The sequence below is a fragment of the Ipomoea nil genome, unplaced genomic scaffold, assembly GCF_001879475.1.
Source record: "Ipomoea nil cultivar Tokyo-kokei standard unplaced genomic scaffold, Asagao_1.1 scaffold0319, whole genome shotgun sequence".
NCBI classification, from domain to species: Eukaryota; Viridiplantae; Streptophyta; class Magnoliopsida; order Solanales; family Convolvulaceae; genus Ipomoea; species Ipomoea nil.
In genome coordinates, this window is record NW_017616747.1 from 201,628 (window position 1) to 218,597 (window position 16,970).

At 40.4% G+C, this 16,970-nt stretch overlaps 2 protein-coding genes across 2 annotated transcripts; one reads left to right on the plus strand and one right to left on the minus strand.

Moving 5' to 3' along the window:
- The first annotated feature begins 2,468 nt into the window (after positions 1–2,468).
- Positions 2,469–4,239, plus strand: LOC109171484 (pentatricopeptide repeat-containing protein At1g33350). The gene has a single exon (XM_019320514.1). It carries the CDS (start codon positions 2,564–2,566, stop codon positions 4,160–4,162), a length of 1,599 nt encoding a protein of 532 aa, XP_019176059.1. The 5' UTR covers positions 2,469–2,563; the 3' UTR covers positions 4,163–4,239.
- A 544-nt stretch (positions 4,240–4,783) lies between these two features.
- LOC109171557 (RNA pseudouridine synthase 3, mitochondrial) lies at positions 4,784–11,267 on the minus strand. The gene is made up of 11 exons (XM_019320597.1): positions 11,027–11,267; positions 9,756–10,026; positions 8,704–9,046; positions 7,970–8,029; positions 7,671–7,829; positions 7,435–7,482; positions 7,265–7,345; positions 6,660–6,776; positions 6,379–6,480; positions 6,133–6,291; positions 4,784–5,284 (listed from the first exon to the last, which is right to left on the minus strand). Exons 3-11 carry the CDS (start codon positions 9,019–9,021, stop codon positions 4,898–4,900), a joined length of 1,431 nt encoding a protein of 476 aa, XP_019176142.1. The 5' UTR covers positions 9,022–9,046; positions 9,756–10,026; positions 11,027–11,267; the 3' UTR covers positions 4,784–4,897.
- Positions 11,268–16,970: the final 5,703 nt, after the last annotated feature.

Genomic DNA, 16,970 nt, shown 5'->3' on the forward strand with positions numbered 1-16,970 from the left:
CGAGTAAAAGAAAGAAAGAGAGTCAAGAGAGACTCAAGAGAAAGAAAGCGAGTCAAAAGAGACTCAAAAGTAAGAAAGAAAGTAAGAAAGAGACCTCCACAGAAAGTACTCTATTTTTATAAAGAGTGTATGAGTATATATATAGTATTGCACGAGATTGCATATGATTATAGAATTGCACATGATTGCATATGTTTATAGTATTGCACGAGATTGCATATGAGTATGATTATAGTATTGCACGAGATTGCATATGAGTATGATTATAGTATTGCACGAGATTGCATATGAGTATGATTATAGTATTGCACGAGATTGCATATGAGTATGATGTATAATATTGCACGAGATTGCATTTGAGTAGAATATCGCATGAGATTACATAATGAGAATGTTGATTTAAGATTGTTCATCGAGCATTATTGTTTTGTTATATTTGAAGTCTTGTATATCAAGTTTATGTGATGAGAATGTGAGAGCATGAGAATACCTGTTATATGGTTTATTAGCATGATTCTACCTGTGAGCATGAGATGCTTGTTAAATTAATTGAGAGGTTTATATGTTGAAGTATCTAAGTGTTCAGTCTTATATATAATCATGCCAGGTGACATTATAGGTTGCAAGCATCTAGAAAGTATGTGATAGATCTAAAAATGATTTGAGATGAGTTTGTTGTTTACTAGAGAAATCAAATGTTTTCAAAGTATATGTTATAATGCTTTACAGGGTTGAGTATGGTTATACTTAGCTTCGTGCTAACAGGTGTTTTCTTATTTGTCTATGTGTTACTTGCAAAAAACCCTTTCAGGTGGGCCCAACAGTGAGAAGAGATCGAGTTAGATTAGTCTCGTAGTTTGAGATGTCTAAACTCTAGTTATGTTGATGACTTTGTTTCCGGATTTAGACTCATGGTTATTATTATGGTTTTGATGATGATGTAGACTTTTAGGGTAACTTTTTCCCCCTTATGTTTTTTCAGTATTTATTATGGAAGTTAGATATTTATTTTATTTCTAGTTCTACCCCTTAGCCTGTGCAATCACCACGGAGTGGTAGTTGTGGCGGTGACATTCCCACTAGTTATCTATTAGTTCTTAATTCCGCTGCTTAGTTTATGTTAATGATGGATTAGAGTTGTGATTAAGAGATAGAAAAGTGGAGGTGCTACAGAGATAGACTATATTTATTTTAATTTAAAACATTAAAGAAACATTTGACAGATATTTTTAAACATTAAAAAAAACTCTAGATAATATTTACATTTTCGAACAATAACTATATTTTAACTAAAATATATTACACAATTCACAATGAAACTTTTGATTCAACATATAAATTCAAAATTCAAAATGATGCCTCTTGCAAAAATAAAGATTACTATTTTAGGAGTTAGGCTGATAGGCTCCTCAAGCTGGAGTAGTGCATGAATTGTCCTCCTTTTTTTGGTCCTACATAGATTAGATTGTTATTCCTTTCGTCCCTAATTGATTATCTAATTTACTTTTTGCATGATTTTTAATATAATATAACAAATATTACTAACTTTTTAATTTTTTCCTTCAAAAGTAGGTGTTATTTATACAAAGTACAATTGTACTTATCTCTAGAAATTTGAAAAGTCAAAAAGGTAAATTGGAAAATGTAAAGTGATAGTTATGTTCAATTTTGAAAAGATGACATTATTTTGGGACAAACTAAAAAGGAAAGTAATACATGTAAAGTGGGATGGAGGGAGTATTATTTAATACTTCCTTTGTTCTATTTAATCCGTCATAATTATTATTCATTAGTCAAATTAACTCTTTTTTCTTAGTTTATTTTCTTTAGTATTATTTAGTTCTTTTTAAATTTGATTTGTTGTGTTTAATACTACTTTTTGTGTAGTTTCTAATTATATAAATTTTGTATACTAATACTAAATTTAATATTATGAAAAATTATATTAAAAATAACTTTCTTAATATAATTTATTATTCATTAGTCAAATCAACTCTTTTTTCTTAGTTTATTTTCTTTAGTATTATTTAGTTCTTTGGAATAATGACCAGGAATCGAGTCTCACCAGCAGCCTCTCAAAGTGAGGGGGGGCTCCTTGTGCGCAGTGAGCACCGGTCTAGCCTCTGTGATTAATGTTCAGTTGAGTCACCATGATTTACAACTTCCCACCGCTCTGTCGGGCCGGGGTGTGGGGGCCCTTAGGGTTGGGGTTCAGCCTTTTGGAATAATATTATGAAAAATTATATTAAAAATAACTTTCTTTTTACCTGAACCATACACATAAAATGAGACAGAAGGAGTAATAATAAGTGTGAAGAACATTGTGTTTGATTGGCACTTTTGTGACTCTAGTTGAGAGATAACAAGGCTATAATTGATTGAGAAAATATATTGAATAGATGCAAATTGTAATAAAGTCAATAGTGCTAAAAATATTAAAATAATAATAATTAATTAATTAAAGATCCCTATTTTTGGAAAAAGAAAAGGAACTCCGGCATTGAAAAGAAAGGAGGAAGAGGATGCGGATTTGAATATAGTTGCAGAACTGAGACGAAAGCGTATGCCGCCATCCTCCAACTTAAACCTTCACGTACAAGCAGTGCTTGAGAAATGCAGCCATCTCCATCACCTCAAGCAGCTTCAAGCTCATCTCATCACCATCGGCCATGGCCACACCCAATTCTACGCCTCCAAGCTCGTGCGCTTTTGCACCCTCTCTCTCTCCAACCTTGCCTATGCTCGCTTCATTTTCGACCACCTCCAATCCCCCAATGTGTTTCTCTACACAGCTATGATCACAGCCTACAATTTGCATTCGGATCACACCTCTGCCTTTCTGTTGTATAGCGAAATGGTCCGGAAAGGCCGTTCCAAGCCCAACGAGTTCATCTTTCCTTTAGCCCTCAAGTCCTGCCTGGAGGTGGTGAAGAACTTTGGAACTCCAATGCTGCATGCCCAGATTGAGAAAACGGGTTTTGGGAAATACCCGGTTGTGCAAACGGCGCTTTTGGATTCCTACTCTAGGTTTTCGGCTGATATTAGGATTGCTAGACAACTGTTCGACGAAATGTCTGAGAGGAACGTGGTGTCCTGGACTGCTATGGTCTCTGGGTTGGCTAGAGTTGGGAAGATGGGAGATGCCATTTTAGTGTTTGAAGAAATGCCTGAGGCACTGAGAGATACTCCATCGTGGAATTCGGTTATCTCAGGGTGCACACAGAATGGCTTGTTTTCGGAAGCACTTTTGTTTTTTAGGAGGTTGGTTTTGGAGGAAAGGATGGGGAATGGGAATGGGAATAGACCCAACCAGACTTCTGTTGTCTGTGCACTTTCAGCATGTGGACACTGTGGAATGCTTCAACTTGGGAAGTGCATTCATGGGTATATGCTTAGGATTGGACTTCGTTTGGATTCGTTCACATTGAATGCTCTGATTGATATGTATGGAAAATGTGGAAGTTTGAAAGAAGCAAGAAGGATTTTCGACACAAGTGCAAAGAGAAGTTTGACATGTTGGAACTCTATAATTAATTCTTTTGCTCTTCATGGCCATTGGAAAGGCGCTATAAGTGTGTTTGCAGAGATGTTGCAGCAACATGGCGATGTAGTAAAGCCCGATGGAGTGACATTTGTTGGGTTACTAAATGCTTGCACACACGGGGGATTAGTCGAAGAAGGGCTTAGTTACTATGATTCAATGACTAGGGAGTACATGATTGAGCCCGAGATTCATCATTATGGTTGCTTGATCGATCTTCTAGGTCGGGCTGGTAGATTCAACGAAATGATGGAAGTTGTTAAGGGGATGAGGGTTCCCCCGGATGAAGTTGTGTGGGGTTCTTTACTTAACGCGTGTAAGATTCATGGGCGTACCGATTTGGCCGAGTTTGCTCTAAAGAAGTTGATTGAGATGGAGCCTAACAATGGTGGTTATTATGCAATGTTGGCTAATTTATGTGGGGGGCTTGAGAAGTGGGATGATGCATTGAGGTTAAGGAAGAGCATAAATGAGCAGAATGCGTATAAGCTGCCGGGTTGCAGTTGGATTGAGATTGACAAACAAGTTAGTCAGTTCTATTCTGTTGATAAATCGCACCCTAAGACTGCACAAATATATTCCATTTTGGAATCTTTAGTCATCTCTACTAGCCTCCTATAATTTGCTTGCTAGCTTCCTTCCAACTATCCATATACACTACAAGGCTTTATTTTATTTTCCAAATCAATTAATTGATTGACGATCCTTCGCACCAATTTATTGAATGTCTGGCTAGCAATCACTTCTCTCTGTCTCGCCCCAACGCTATGATTGTGATGGGTAAATATGTCCTAGGACTACTTGTTGGATCGCTCTGGCCAAGACCACCCGATTAGCTGGTTTCGCCACCAAGATTGGAAAGTCGCAAGGCACAAATGATGGAATTGTCGCCTAGAGGTTGTCGGAGGACAGCCGACTAACTAGACCAACGAGAGCACGCCACGTCAAGCCACTTCTGTTTGGAACATTAAATGCCTTAGCCAACTTACTTAGTATAAATAGAGGGATCCTCCCCTTAATTGGGACATTCATCACTTTGTAACTCAACTCCATTTGTAATCATCTTCTACTCTTGATAGTTGATACTAAACCTTAGTCCTATTGACTGATTAACTAAATATCATTTTACATGTTCACCACCTTTGTATATTCATAACATTGTCTCAACCTCTAATCCAATTTATGCTATCATACTGAACTGTCAAGATTCAATCACAATCTACTCATCAAGCAATGACAATATGGTGACCAAATCAGTAGTGATGCCAATAATTACCAAATTACAAATGAAATCAAAAATTTATATGAAACAATACACAGACTCAAGTTTTCTTTTTTCTATTTCTTCTTTCGTTTTCATATTAAGTAAGAGGACATGAGATTCCAACTAATTTTCATGTGAGATGGCATTGGAGCTACAAACCGAAGGAGATCTGGTTTTGATACAGTATCACTCTTCACATTATAATTCCTTGACCTATTACTATTACTATGAAGCTCAAGAAACTTGGCAATGTTTGGAAGTACAAGCTCCCGGCAATGCAGATGCAGCAAGGGAACCTTTGACAACACGCTTCCTTTCTGAACATCCAACCCTTCTGGCCTTCGCATTCTGTATGGTTCCCCGGTTGTGGGCTCAATATCAACCCGGGGCATCTGCTTCCACTTCTTATGAACGAACCAACCGTACTTGTAATCACCCACAATTGGAGTACCAAGCGCTTCTGCACAGTGCACACGGAGCTGCAAAACAACAGAATTACTATGAAGAGGAAGAGTACATGGTTACACTCTTATGAAAATAAGGAGGATCCCAGAGCGGAGGTAACCCCAGCCAAGATGGCAAGAGATCCACAATTGCCCCCTTGGTTTGAGCCGGTCAGCTATGGGTAACCTAGGCTAATTTACTTGTGGTCCTTTGCCGGCTAGGGTCACAATCCGGGTCTACTTACACCCAAAAGGGTTGTGGGGTTTCCCTCGTCACCCCAGAAGAGGAGGATCCTAGAGCAGTATCACATGTTTCAAACAATGGAACTAGAAAATGATGGGAAAGAGTCTATTGATATGTTTTCTCACACTAGTTAGACATGAAACATGGCTTTCTAATTGTACCGAAAGTAAAGAGAACATTTTTGAATACGCTGTCTTATAGAAAAGAGAATACAAAGCCCTATAAATACATACTAGAAGACTTCGAATAGTAAACAAGTTTCCATATGCCTACCTACCTAAATCCCTAAGACTGCCTAATCTATAGAGATTCCATATATTAAATATATATTCCATAACACTAATTCAGCCCCACTAATATGGTTCAAAACTGCAATTCCCTTGCATTCCTACATTTCAAGCTTGTTTTGCAATTCATTCTAAAAGCCATTATAAACAAACTTGTTACTTTGCCTGACACTTATGAATAACCACACATGTGTCGAGAGAACACACTAGCTGCTTCAGCACACATGGAAGGGTCAGCTTAGTTATTACATACCTCATATATATGTGCATTATACTAACATGGTTTTTTATTCAGAGGAAAATAAAGGGAAGTGCATTGTGATCTTACAAAGAGGAAAACAGATTCATATTACCTGATGCTTTCTGCTTGTATGCGGGCGCAATTCTATCCACGAACATCCATTGATCATAGGACCCAGCACACGATATTCTGTAACAGCATCCTGGGAAGCTTCTAACCTTGAGTTCTGAGCCAAGATAACCCTTTCGGTTTTCCCATTATCAAGAACCACCTGCTAGACAATGACCACAAGCATCAAGGTTTTCATTTTCTTTAGCCAATATCCAATAGTAGGCCAATAGAGAACGATAAACAGAACCTTTGAAAGAGGTGCACAAATTAAGCCTTCCTTTTCTTTGGGGGAACCTATTACTAATGCCCAATATCTCCGATATGTTACCTTACAAGAATCATCCCATGCCTGAAATTCAAAACGTCAAAGTTTTCAGGACATAGCACAGTAACCCACAAATAAACCACTTCCATTTGAAGAATGGGAGAAAATAAAGATGAAATAGGGAAAATTAACACGACATTAGATAAATGAGAAGATAGATCCTACTCACTTCATGAGCTGCTCAAGTTGCATAAGTATAGTACCTGTGATTGAAATTTCTTCTTCTTTAAGTCACTGAGAACCAAATGAAGAAGGGAGATGCTTTCCTCTGTTCTTCCCATTAAAAGAAGGCCACTACTCTCCCTATCAAGATGATGCACCTGCATAAAAGCAGTGATATATCATCACAAGACCTCAATAAACAAGAGTTAAAATAAATTAGCAGGTGTGGCCACAAAACTCAGCAATCATGATACAATGAAAAAAAAAAAAACATCCTTAATTCCATTACAGGGTTTTCCTGAGTGAATTATTTCAAGCTCTAGAAAATAGAAATTGTCAAACTTCCAATGAATTCTTGGATAAGCTCTCTCACATGCATGCATAACAAACTTAGACACCCTACCTCAAAATGAAGGGTTCCTATAAGAGGTTGAGATCTAGTTAGACTAGAATCAATAGCTGATTTAGGTTACCACAGAGATCTCAAAGGGAACAAATTAACTAATGTCATTTTGGAAATGAGACATTTTTCCAAAATCGTTTTTTGGGTTTCCAAATAGATCCTAAGTAAAGAAGAGGAATAATAAAAGGTTTAGGTCCCTTGAGAGATATTCCAGCAATACTGAAATTATGGAGCATCCCTTACCAGTCTAGGACCCTCATCATAATTGTAAGATAGTGCTGCAGCTGCCAAAGCATCCATGCTATTATGAACTGGAAGGTTTCCCTGATAACACACAAATAAGTTATGCAAAATGACAAAAGAATCACTTGAATGACTTAGAAAAGCCTTCAAAAAACTTTTAAAATGCTAACCTTTACTGGAAGTTTAGGGGGCTTATTTAGCACAATTAAGGCAGAGTCCTGGAATTTTGACAACCAATCATTTATTATGGAAAAAGTGCACGTGAATTGTTTTGCATGATTAAGAAACACAATAACAACAGAGGAATTGCAGTGCACTATTTCTAGCTAATGGGAAGTGCTAGAAACCAAAATTTAACTATCAATAGACCAATCTGATGGACCAAGCATTAAGTTGTGTAAAATACCTTGTAAAATACAAGCCTTTGCAAGTAGGCTATTTCGTCAGCATTGGGATACATTGTTCCACTTGGTATAATATCAAAACGCTTGGAAATTTTGGATTCTGCAACAGATACAGGTACATAAACTCTTGCACCCATCTCCATGACCTCATGATGCTTAATCTGTAAAATAACTGCCAAGTTGTAAAATAAGTGAACTGATCAGAAACAAATGAAGTGTATCTAGAGATTTCTGTATCTGTGTGTCCAAGATGACACTTATAACTGCTAGCTTGTACACCATCCTCAACAAGTATCACTACCTTTCTCATGGAAATTTTAGGCCTTTCAACACTAGATGAATCATGGCATTGCATCTGCACCTGTGAGACCAAAGAGTCAGAATGAAGAAAACTATGGGTCTCTAATTGTAAATATTGATGACATGGCAACGACAGCAAGATCCAGTACGTAGTTTAGGTTGTCAGCATGATAAGAAGCAGGAAAATTCATGGAATTACTTCTATTCTAGTTTACTTTCCTAGGTCAATAAAATTGAAAGCTTCACCCCTAAGGTTGCGGATTGTGACCAGAGTAGTGAATACCAAGGTAGGAGTATATCTATTTCCAAACCACTTGTCTATGTTGCAATGTGTTGAATATTAGGAAAGTTGTCCTAGTTTCTTATTCTTATTAGTAGTTTCCTATTCCTATTAGGACTAATTTATTATCTAGTTTAGTATATAGAGGTCCATAGAAGTATAGAACGGACATTAAGAGAGACAATCTATTGTAATCTTTCATTATAATATATTCTTTCTATTCTCTGTCTTTGGTTATCACATATCTTGCTTCCGTCTAACTGGCGGGTGGTGGATATTCTCCACCCACCAGGTCTCTCAAACCCTCAATCTTAACATGAAAATTTTTTGTTCCTTTAAGATATAATCCTTACATCTCTGTTCTTGCATCCTAAATCCTAGACAGCCAAAAACCCAGGTTTTGAATTAGAATATTTGCCTTAAAACAAGGAAAAGAATACATTTACGATACTCACCAGACCCTTATTGAAATGAGATTGAATAACAGGACCGGGTATTTCGTCAAAGTAATACTTTAGCCAGCTAATAGCAGTAATGCGATGAGACAATCGGCCCGGAACAGTAGTGGATTTCTTTCCAGGCAAACAGTGGCCGGGAAATGGGGGTAAAGACATGAGCTGGGGCGGCTTTGACCCTTCCCTGGGGCAGCCCAAATGGGCAATATTGTTTGAAACTCGGATCACCGAGTCATCATTAAGAGAAGTGTCACATCTTTGCGAGGAGTACTGCCTGACCACGAAGAACAATCGACGGCTTAGACCTCTGTTCCACATTCCCAATACATGCTAGATGAATTTCCTGGAGATTGAATAGCTGCACATGAGTTTCTCAACTTAACCTTTTATTCTTTTTTTTTTTGTTGGGAGAAAAAAATAATAACAAAGTTAGTGCTCATCACAACTCTTCTACTAGGGATGGTCACAGGTCGGGAAGTATGCGGGGCATATTCCCCGCCCCAACCCCATCCCCACATTTGGGGATATATTTTCCCCAACTCGCACCCGTGGGGAATTAAGCAAGGGCAACAACAATTCCTTGTATATGAGCAATGTGCTCTTTAGTTCTATACACTTCACCTGACATAACCTTCCCGCACAATAGACACTTCACTTAATCCAAATTTTTGGCATCAACAAACACACCATATTCCAAATTACTTGATGTAGCCATTATAAATTATAAATTTGAAATTTCACACTCCCAATCTACCACAATCAATGCAAAAATATAATTCAATGCACATTTACAATCAACAATCCAGAGATCCACACTGCCAAAAAAAAAATAAATAAATAAATATTTAAAAATTGCATACACACTGCCTCAAGATTGCCAAATCACACCAAAAATTTATTTTATGATTCAAAGCATACCACACATACCATTAACAATCATTGAATCAAAAATTGCATTTATTTAGCAAAGAAAAATTTTTATTCAATTTTTGGGCATTTAGCACTTGGAAGTGGCAGTGTGCAGTGAGGCAGTGAGATTGTTAGTTGAGTACCTGGCTGGAGGAATACGTAAGAGGAGCAGGCTACGACGTGCAGGTGAGGTCGGCGACGACAACGAAGCGACTCACCGACTGCGACAGTGCGACGATGACCGGACGGCTGTAGTGACGGCGACGACTGGACGGCTAGAAACTTTGGACGACGGGCAACGGCGACGCTAACGTCTGTGGACTGTGTCGTGTGGCTGGAGGTTTGCGACTTTGTGTTTGAGTACTTGGGCAGATTTTATTTGAACTTGTGTACAGTGGCGGACCCAGGATTTTTCTTCAGTGGGGCCAAAGAAGCAAAGGGAAAATAAATTCAAAAATATTCAAATACAAGGTTAAAATACAAATAAGATAGTTAAAATACAAAATACATTATAAATTACAATACAAGGTTTATGATAAACTGCGGAATGATATTCCTCTACGCTCTTTCATCTTTTGAAATCGTTGCAGAACTGCTTCATTCGAAATTTGATAAAAATATCTTTTTCAACATACGGCACTAAGCAATCATTTAATAAATCATCGCTCATCCGATTGCGTAAACATGTCTTGATTAAGCATATATCTACAGAATTGGGGCTGCTTAATGCTTATTGCTTAATCAGATTAAGCATATATTTACAGAATCATTAAGCATTAATTTACAGAAATAACATAATCATTAAGCATATTGCTTAATAATTAATATATGCTTAAATCAGTCATCCATCTTAACTAACCATACTGCTTGGTTGGTTTTGTTTTTCAATCCCTAACCTCTGAATGGCAAAACCCAAATTGGCAACACAGTGTCACTAAATCACTTGGGAATAGTTCGAAGTGCCAAAAACAAAAACAAAATGCCCAAAATTATTTAGATGAGAAGCCCCATCAAATGGATTGGTTCAAAGTCTTAAATTAAGCAATAAGCATATTACATATATTTACATAATTACAGAATCATTATAACATTATTGCTTAATCATTAACCGATTAATTTAGGGCAAACATATATTAAACCAAATTAGAATTTAGGGCAAATTATGATTTAACAAATTAAACATGTACAGATTAGGAATTTAGGATTTAACAAATTTAACAAATTAGGATGTCAATTAGGATTTAGCAATTCAAAAACCATTTCAATAATTAGGGCAAATTAGGATTTAGGGCAAAATCAAATTAGGGCAAAATTAAGTGAACATGGGCAGTGAGCAGATGAGAATTAAGCAAACAAATTGAAGCATTAAACATTTGAACAAAGGGTATTAACTGAGAAGGGATCGGAGTTGAACCTGGCAGTTGCGACTTGTGAGTTGCGAGGCAGCGGAGTCGTCGGGTGGTGGCGCTAGTGGTGGCGTCGGAACTCAGGGAACTCACGGAGGCTGAGAGCAGACGGAACTCACGGAAGAGAAGAGGAGAGACGGTCAGACGGAACTCGGAAGACTGGAAGAGAAGAGGAGACTTGCGGTGGCGTCGGGCTTCAGGCTTCAGCTCTTCTCGCATCGCAGCAGGCAATGAAACAAATGAAATTAAAAAAATAAAAAATAAAAATTATATATATATATATATATAACAGCCCCAAAACGACGTCGTTTTGGGGCTGAATAAATTATATTTATAATGTATTTTGTATTTTAACTATCTTATTTGTATTTTAACCTTGTATCTGAATATTTTTGAATTTATTTTTCCTTTGCTTCTTTGCCCCCACTGAAAAAAAATCCTCGGTCCGCCACTGCTCTAAATATAATCCCGGACAGGTCCGGATTTTGGGCTGTGCAAGCTGGGCTACCGCACAAGGCCCCAAATTTTAGAGGGACCTCAAAATTTAGAAGCTCAATATTTTATTTTTACCTAGTTAGTTTAAAAATAAAAATAAAAAGTTTTTAATTAAATTTAAAAGGCTTTATAAAGAAATGGTAGAACATGTATTTATTGTATTTTAACTTTGAGGTCTAAGGTTCAAAACTTGTGCACACTATTATTATTATTCCATAATATGTCTATTTTTACTTGTGCGTTGCCCGGAAAAGATTTGTTATAATCTTAAAATTATAACAACGAATATTATATAGTGCAATTGATGAGATGGGTTGTATCGATTATGTTTTTTTTTTTTATCCTTGTTTGATTCTGCATCATTCGCCGCGATTCTGCATCATCGCTGGCGGCTGAGCCGTCATCGACGATCTCCAGAAGAACCTGCAACTCTCGTCGGAGCACATGGAGGCCTCCAGGATGACGTTGCACCGTTTCGGAAACACATCGCCTTCTTCGCTCTGGTACGAATTCAACTACATTGAATCCAAAGGGAGGATGAAGAAAGGCGACCGGATTTGGTAGATTGCTTTCGTCAGTGTATTCAAATGTAACAGTGCGGTCTGAAAATGCAACCGGAACTTTAAAAAACCGACGATGGACCATGAAATTACATATATATCCTCAAAAATCACGGTAAAAAAACGGTCAAATAGATGGAGGATCAAATCGTGTTAAAATTACAAAGTTAAGGACTTAATTAGTTGAAATTGAAAGTCAAGGACCAATTTGTGAATTTTATCTATAGTCGAGGGACCATTTTGAGTATTTACTCTTAATTATATTCAACAACTATAAACAACAGGGCCGTCCTTGGCCATGTTTGGCCAGGGCAAGCGCACAGGGCCCCCAAATTTTGGGGGCCCCAAATATTGCATACGTAGTATATATGTGCATTGTGTCCCCAAATTTTGGGGGCACTTTTATTATATAAAAAATATTATTTTATATTTATATTTTATATATTAGTGTAGGTGTAACTTATGTATAAAGAAATCAAGACGGTGTAAAATTCTAAAAAATTTATATTCCTAATTTTTAAGGACTTGATTTGCGTATAGAGTTATAGTCCTATAACGTATAGGAATTGAGGCGGACCTATTTGATTATTGTAAAAATTATTATATATAAAGAGTAAAAAGTTACTCTTATTCTTATTATAATGCATACACGGAAGATTTGTATTCACAACACAAGAATTTGATCTTAGTAATCATTAATTTGAAGTGCGTTGTTTGTGCATTTTGCATCCTCAATTTTTTTATTCTTCACGATAAAAGGATGAAAGTATGTAAATAATTAAATATTTTTATTCATTAATTTTATTCAAAATTTTAAAATTATTAATTCAATAACTAACCCTAGCTAGGAATTTTTTTGATTGGTGAATAACAATCTAATTTCTTGTATTTTGATACTACAATTGCAATATCCATTAGTCTTGACTATTTCCATTACTGTTGTTTATGCATAAAGAAGTTTTTTAAAGTTGAAGTTGTTGTTCATCAAGTATATTGTAAGAAAGACTCAATAGATTGGTGAATAATTTTACATCTAAATATGGTCGAAGAATACGAAGAATGTCACTTTTCAAGTAAAATTTTGAATAATAAATTTTTTATAGACTATTATATATTTTGGTACAATACATACAATATATCTTTTATATATTTACAATTATACAAAAAGAGGGCTAAGGTTAATTTTCGCACAGGACCCCAATTTTCTTAGGAACGGCCCTGATAAACAATAATCAACTACTCCTTTGGATTATTAATTAATTAATTAATTAATGCTTAACTATGAGTAACTTTGTTGATTATTGTTTACCGTTGTGGAAAAGTATCCGGAAGCATTGAGATTAGATAGATCACATACTATATATAGCTCCATGCATGCATTAATATAATGGTCAAAATTGTAATCTTTCCTTACCTAATGCTTCATTTAAACTAATATAAATTGAGATATCCAATTGGGGACTAGAGCTTAATCCTTACGACTCATATTTTACATTTCAAGGAGGGTGGTGTTGATTCCCAACCTAATCACCTCCATAATCAGTAAAAAGTGAGTGAATGCTGGAAGAAAATGGGGGCAGGGGCCACCATGTGTGACATTGGCCGGTGATGGGGTAAGGACCCTGGCCCAAGAGATAGGGGCCCAAAGAAAATAGAAGTGGGCTAGCATCGAGAGGAGCCCAAAGAGCAGTCAGGCCGAGTCCAGGAGTCGGCCGAGGCCCAAGCCCAGGAAAGAACCCGGCTCGAGGAGCCGTTGAGGGCATTAAAAGGGTTCCTTTAAAAGAGAGCCGTTGAAGCATTGAAGACAGGACCCGGTCGAGCTGTTACAAGCCTAGGAGAGCCGTTGGTCGACCGAGTAATAGCGTCCAACGGCTCCATATCTTGATTAGCCTTGAAGTCGGCCATTAAGGGCCTTCAAGTCGGCAGAGGAGGAGCCACTATATAAAGGCTCCTCCATTCTTGTAAAAGGGGAACATTTTTCGGACACCCGGAAGAGGGGAGAATAACAAAGAATTTCCGAGCACTAACATTATCTTTGAGTTAGACAGATATATTATTGAGAGGTGTATCCTCCGACCAAAGGTTGTGTTGGACCTCCTTGGGCCCGAAAACCCTAAAACCATCACTGACGCCGTCCGTGGGGATTGAAACAAAGAGTCACGTGTCCTCTTGAATGAGGCGAGCCCGAGGAACAACAGTCGAATCAGGAAAACTCCAGACATGGCAGGAAGCGAGGAACAGTCGAGCCGTCACAACAACGGACGGGAGGCCGACCTGAGAAGCCAGCTGAATAGGAGAAATGCTCGGAGCCAAGAAAACGAGACGACACCGCCGCCGACGCCGCAGATAAACCCGCAATTACCTCAGGTGCTGCTCACCCCGGAGCAGTTACGCGCAATCGGGCGCGCCTGCGCCGAAGCAAGCCTAGGAGTGAGAGAACAATCCATCACTCGCCAGCCGCAACGCGAGTTGCAACCGCCTCAGAGGCCCGACAACTGGCAATTGAGTCGACGGGCTGAAAGCCAACCGGTACAATCCATTCACTCCCGGCTAGGTCCCAGCGTTGGGCGTCGGTCGGCAAGGGAACGATTAGGCCGGAAGGAGCCCAGTCGTGCCCCGTTAGCCGCCCGCGACCGACAAGCTGCGCGAGAGAAGAGCCGAACCAAAAGAGCCAGGACTGAGACTCGTCGCGTGGAGCAACCTCCCCGCAACCCCGTCCAACCGGCTGAGTCTGAAGTCGGCGAAAGCACGGAATCCACGAGAAATCGCACCCGGGAGAGGGTCGAAGTGGCTAACCTAGTACAGGAGGTGCGAAATCTGAAAGAACGGATGGAGGGAAAAACCAAATCCCCAGGACGTACGTTGCTGACCGCCTTACCCTTCTCAGACGAGGTTATGGCTTTTAAGATACCGAGTGACTTCAAGTTCCCAGAACAAGCCACGTTCGATGGAACCGGCGATCCCCGTGAGCATTTGCTGAGCTATCAGGCCAAGATGCAGGTTTTGGGGGTACGAGACCCGGTCATGTGTCGTGCTTTCCTACCCACGTTGAAGGGGTCAGCACAAAGGTGGCTGGTGGCGCAGCCCTCAGGGTCGATTCACAACTTTGAAGAGCTGGCAGACCGCTTCATGAGCCATTACGCCGCTAATATTAAGCCACAAAAGGACCTAACTCACTTGGGTGACATCCGTCAAGACGAAGGCGAATCTTTGAAAACCTATCTGGCCCGCTGGCAGAAAGAAATCCAGTCCATAGAAGAGGTCGAGGACCAGACGGCGCTCACCTTCTTCATCGAGTCGCTGCGGTCCGGCCAGCTGTGCCGAGACCTGAGGGACAATCGGCCGGCCACCTACGCAGAAGCCATTCATATGGCCAACAAGAGGGCCAATACGGAGCAGGCTATGAAGTACAAGCGACAACGCGAAGTCGGCGGATCTGCCAGCGGAAAGAGGACGCGAGCGGAAGCCAAAGAAAGGCGCCCGGACGTGGCTCGGCGACCCGAAGTTAGACGGCCGTACGACCGACCAGTGGTCCACGCCTATCGGCCGATCCCCGAGCGTCCGGTCCACGAGGTACAAGCGGTTGCCCCGCCTCCGCCTCCGCCGACCGACGATCGCGCGACAAACGAAGAGATAGGTAAGAACGCTAAGTATTGTCGTTATCATAAATCTTATACCCACAGTACGGAGGAGTGCTTCTACCTGAAGAAGATCATGGAGGGCATCATCCAGCAAGGAACCCCGCCTCCTAACCAGTGGAGGCGGAGGCCGGGCAGTCGAAGGGATGAGGAACCCGTCGCCGTTGCCGAGAGCAGTCGAGGCAAACAGCCGGTTCCCGAAGAGGAGGAGGCTCAGTGGCGCCAAAAACCGGTTATCAACATGATAGTCGGCGGGCCGGAAGGTGGTGATTCAGCGAACACCAGAAAAGCTTGGGCTCGGCAGTTGTACGTCGGGACAGTGTACGGGCGCGAGGAGAACTCCAAAAAGGTGTGTCGAGAGCCCATCGTGTTCACCGACAGAAACTTACCAGCCGGAGAAATACCGCATCGAGATGCGTTGGTTATAGCCATGGACGTCAACGGCATCGTCGTTCAGCGGATCCTGGTGGACACCGGGAGCAGCGTCAACGTGCTATATCTAGAAACCTTCACCAAAATGGGGCTGACTCGAGAACAGCTGAACCCCGTCAAAACCCCCTCGCCGGCTTCACAGGGGACTCGGTGGAGGCGGAAGGGTCGATCACACTCCCAGTGGAGATTGGCACGTACCCGGACGTACAGAAACTCAGCATGAAATTTATTGTGGTAGACCTGGCCTGCTCGCATAACGCGATCCTTGGCCGACCGGGTCTTGAGGATTTAGGAGCCTTGATCTCAATTGGGCATCTCTGCCTGAAATTCCGCACACCGAATGGAGTAGGCACGGTACGCTGTGACCGAAAGGCCGCCCGCGACTGCTATCTGCAGGCATGCAGAGGGATGGGCAAACGCGAGATGCAGATCCATGAGATCACTGAGAGGCCCCCGAAGAAGACGATACTACCTCGCCCAGAGCCTGCTGTCGAGTTGGAGGAAGTCGAGATCGACTCTGCATGGCCGGACCGACGGGTCCGAATTGGAGTCGGCCTCTCCGAGATATTGAAAAAAAAAATTGTAAAGGTGCTCAGGGAGCACCGGACGATTTTCGCCTGGGGCCCAGAGGACATGCCTGGCGTCGACCGATCAATCATATCGCACAAACTCGCCGTAGATCCGGAGCACCGACCGGTCGTACAGAAGAAACGATACCTAGCCAACGACCGAAGGGAATTTGTGAAGAAGGAAGTTGGCACGCTACTAGCGGCCGGGCACGTCCGCGAGGTTAAGTACCCGGAATGGTTGGCCAATGTGGTCCTCAT

Coding starts and splice junctions, on each gene's coding strand:
- LOC109171484 (XM_019320514.1), top strand. CDS start 2,564: ATGCCGCCATCCTCCAACTTAAACCTTCACGTACAAGCAGTGCTTGAG.
- LOC109171557 (XM_019320597.1), bottom strand. CDS start 9,021: ATGTGGAACAGAGGTCTAAGCCGTCGATTGTTCTTCGTGGTCAGGCAG. Junction 6,777..7,264: donor ATGATGAGGGTCCTAGACTG/GTAAGGGATGCT, acceptor GCTTTTATGCAG/GTGCATCATCTTGATAGGGA. Junction 6,481..6,659: donor AGAAGAAATTTCAATCACAG/GTACTATACTTA, acceptor TTTGAATTTCAG/GCATGGGATGATTCTTGTAA.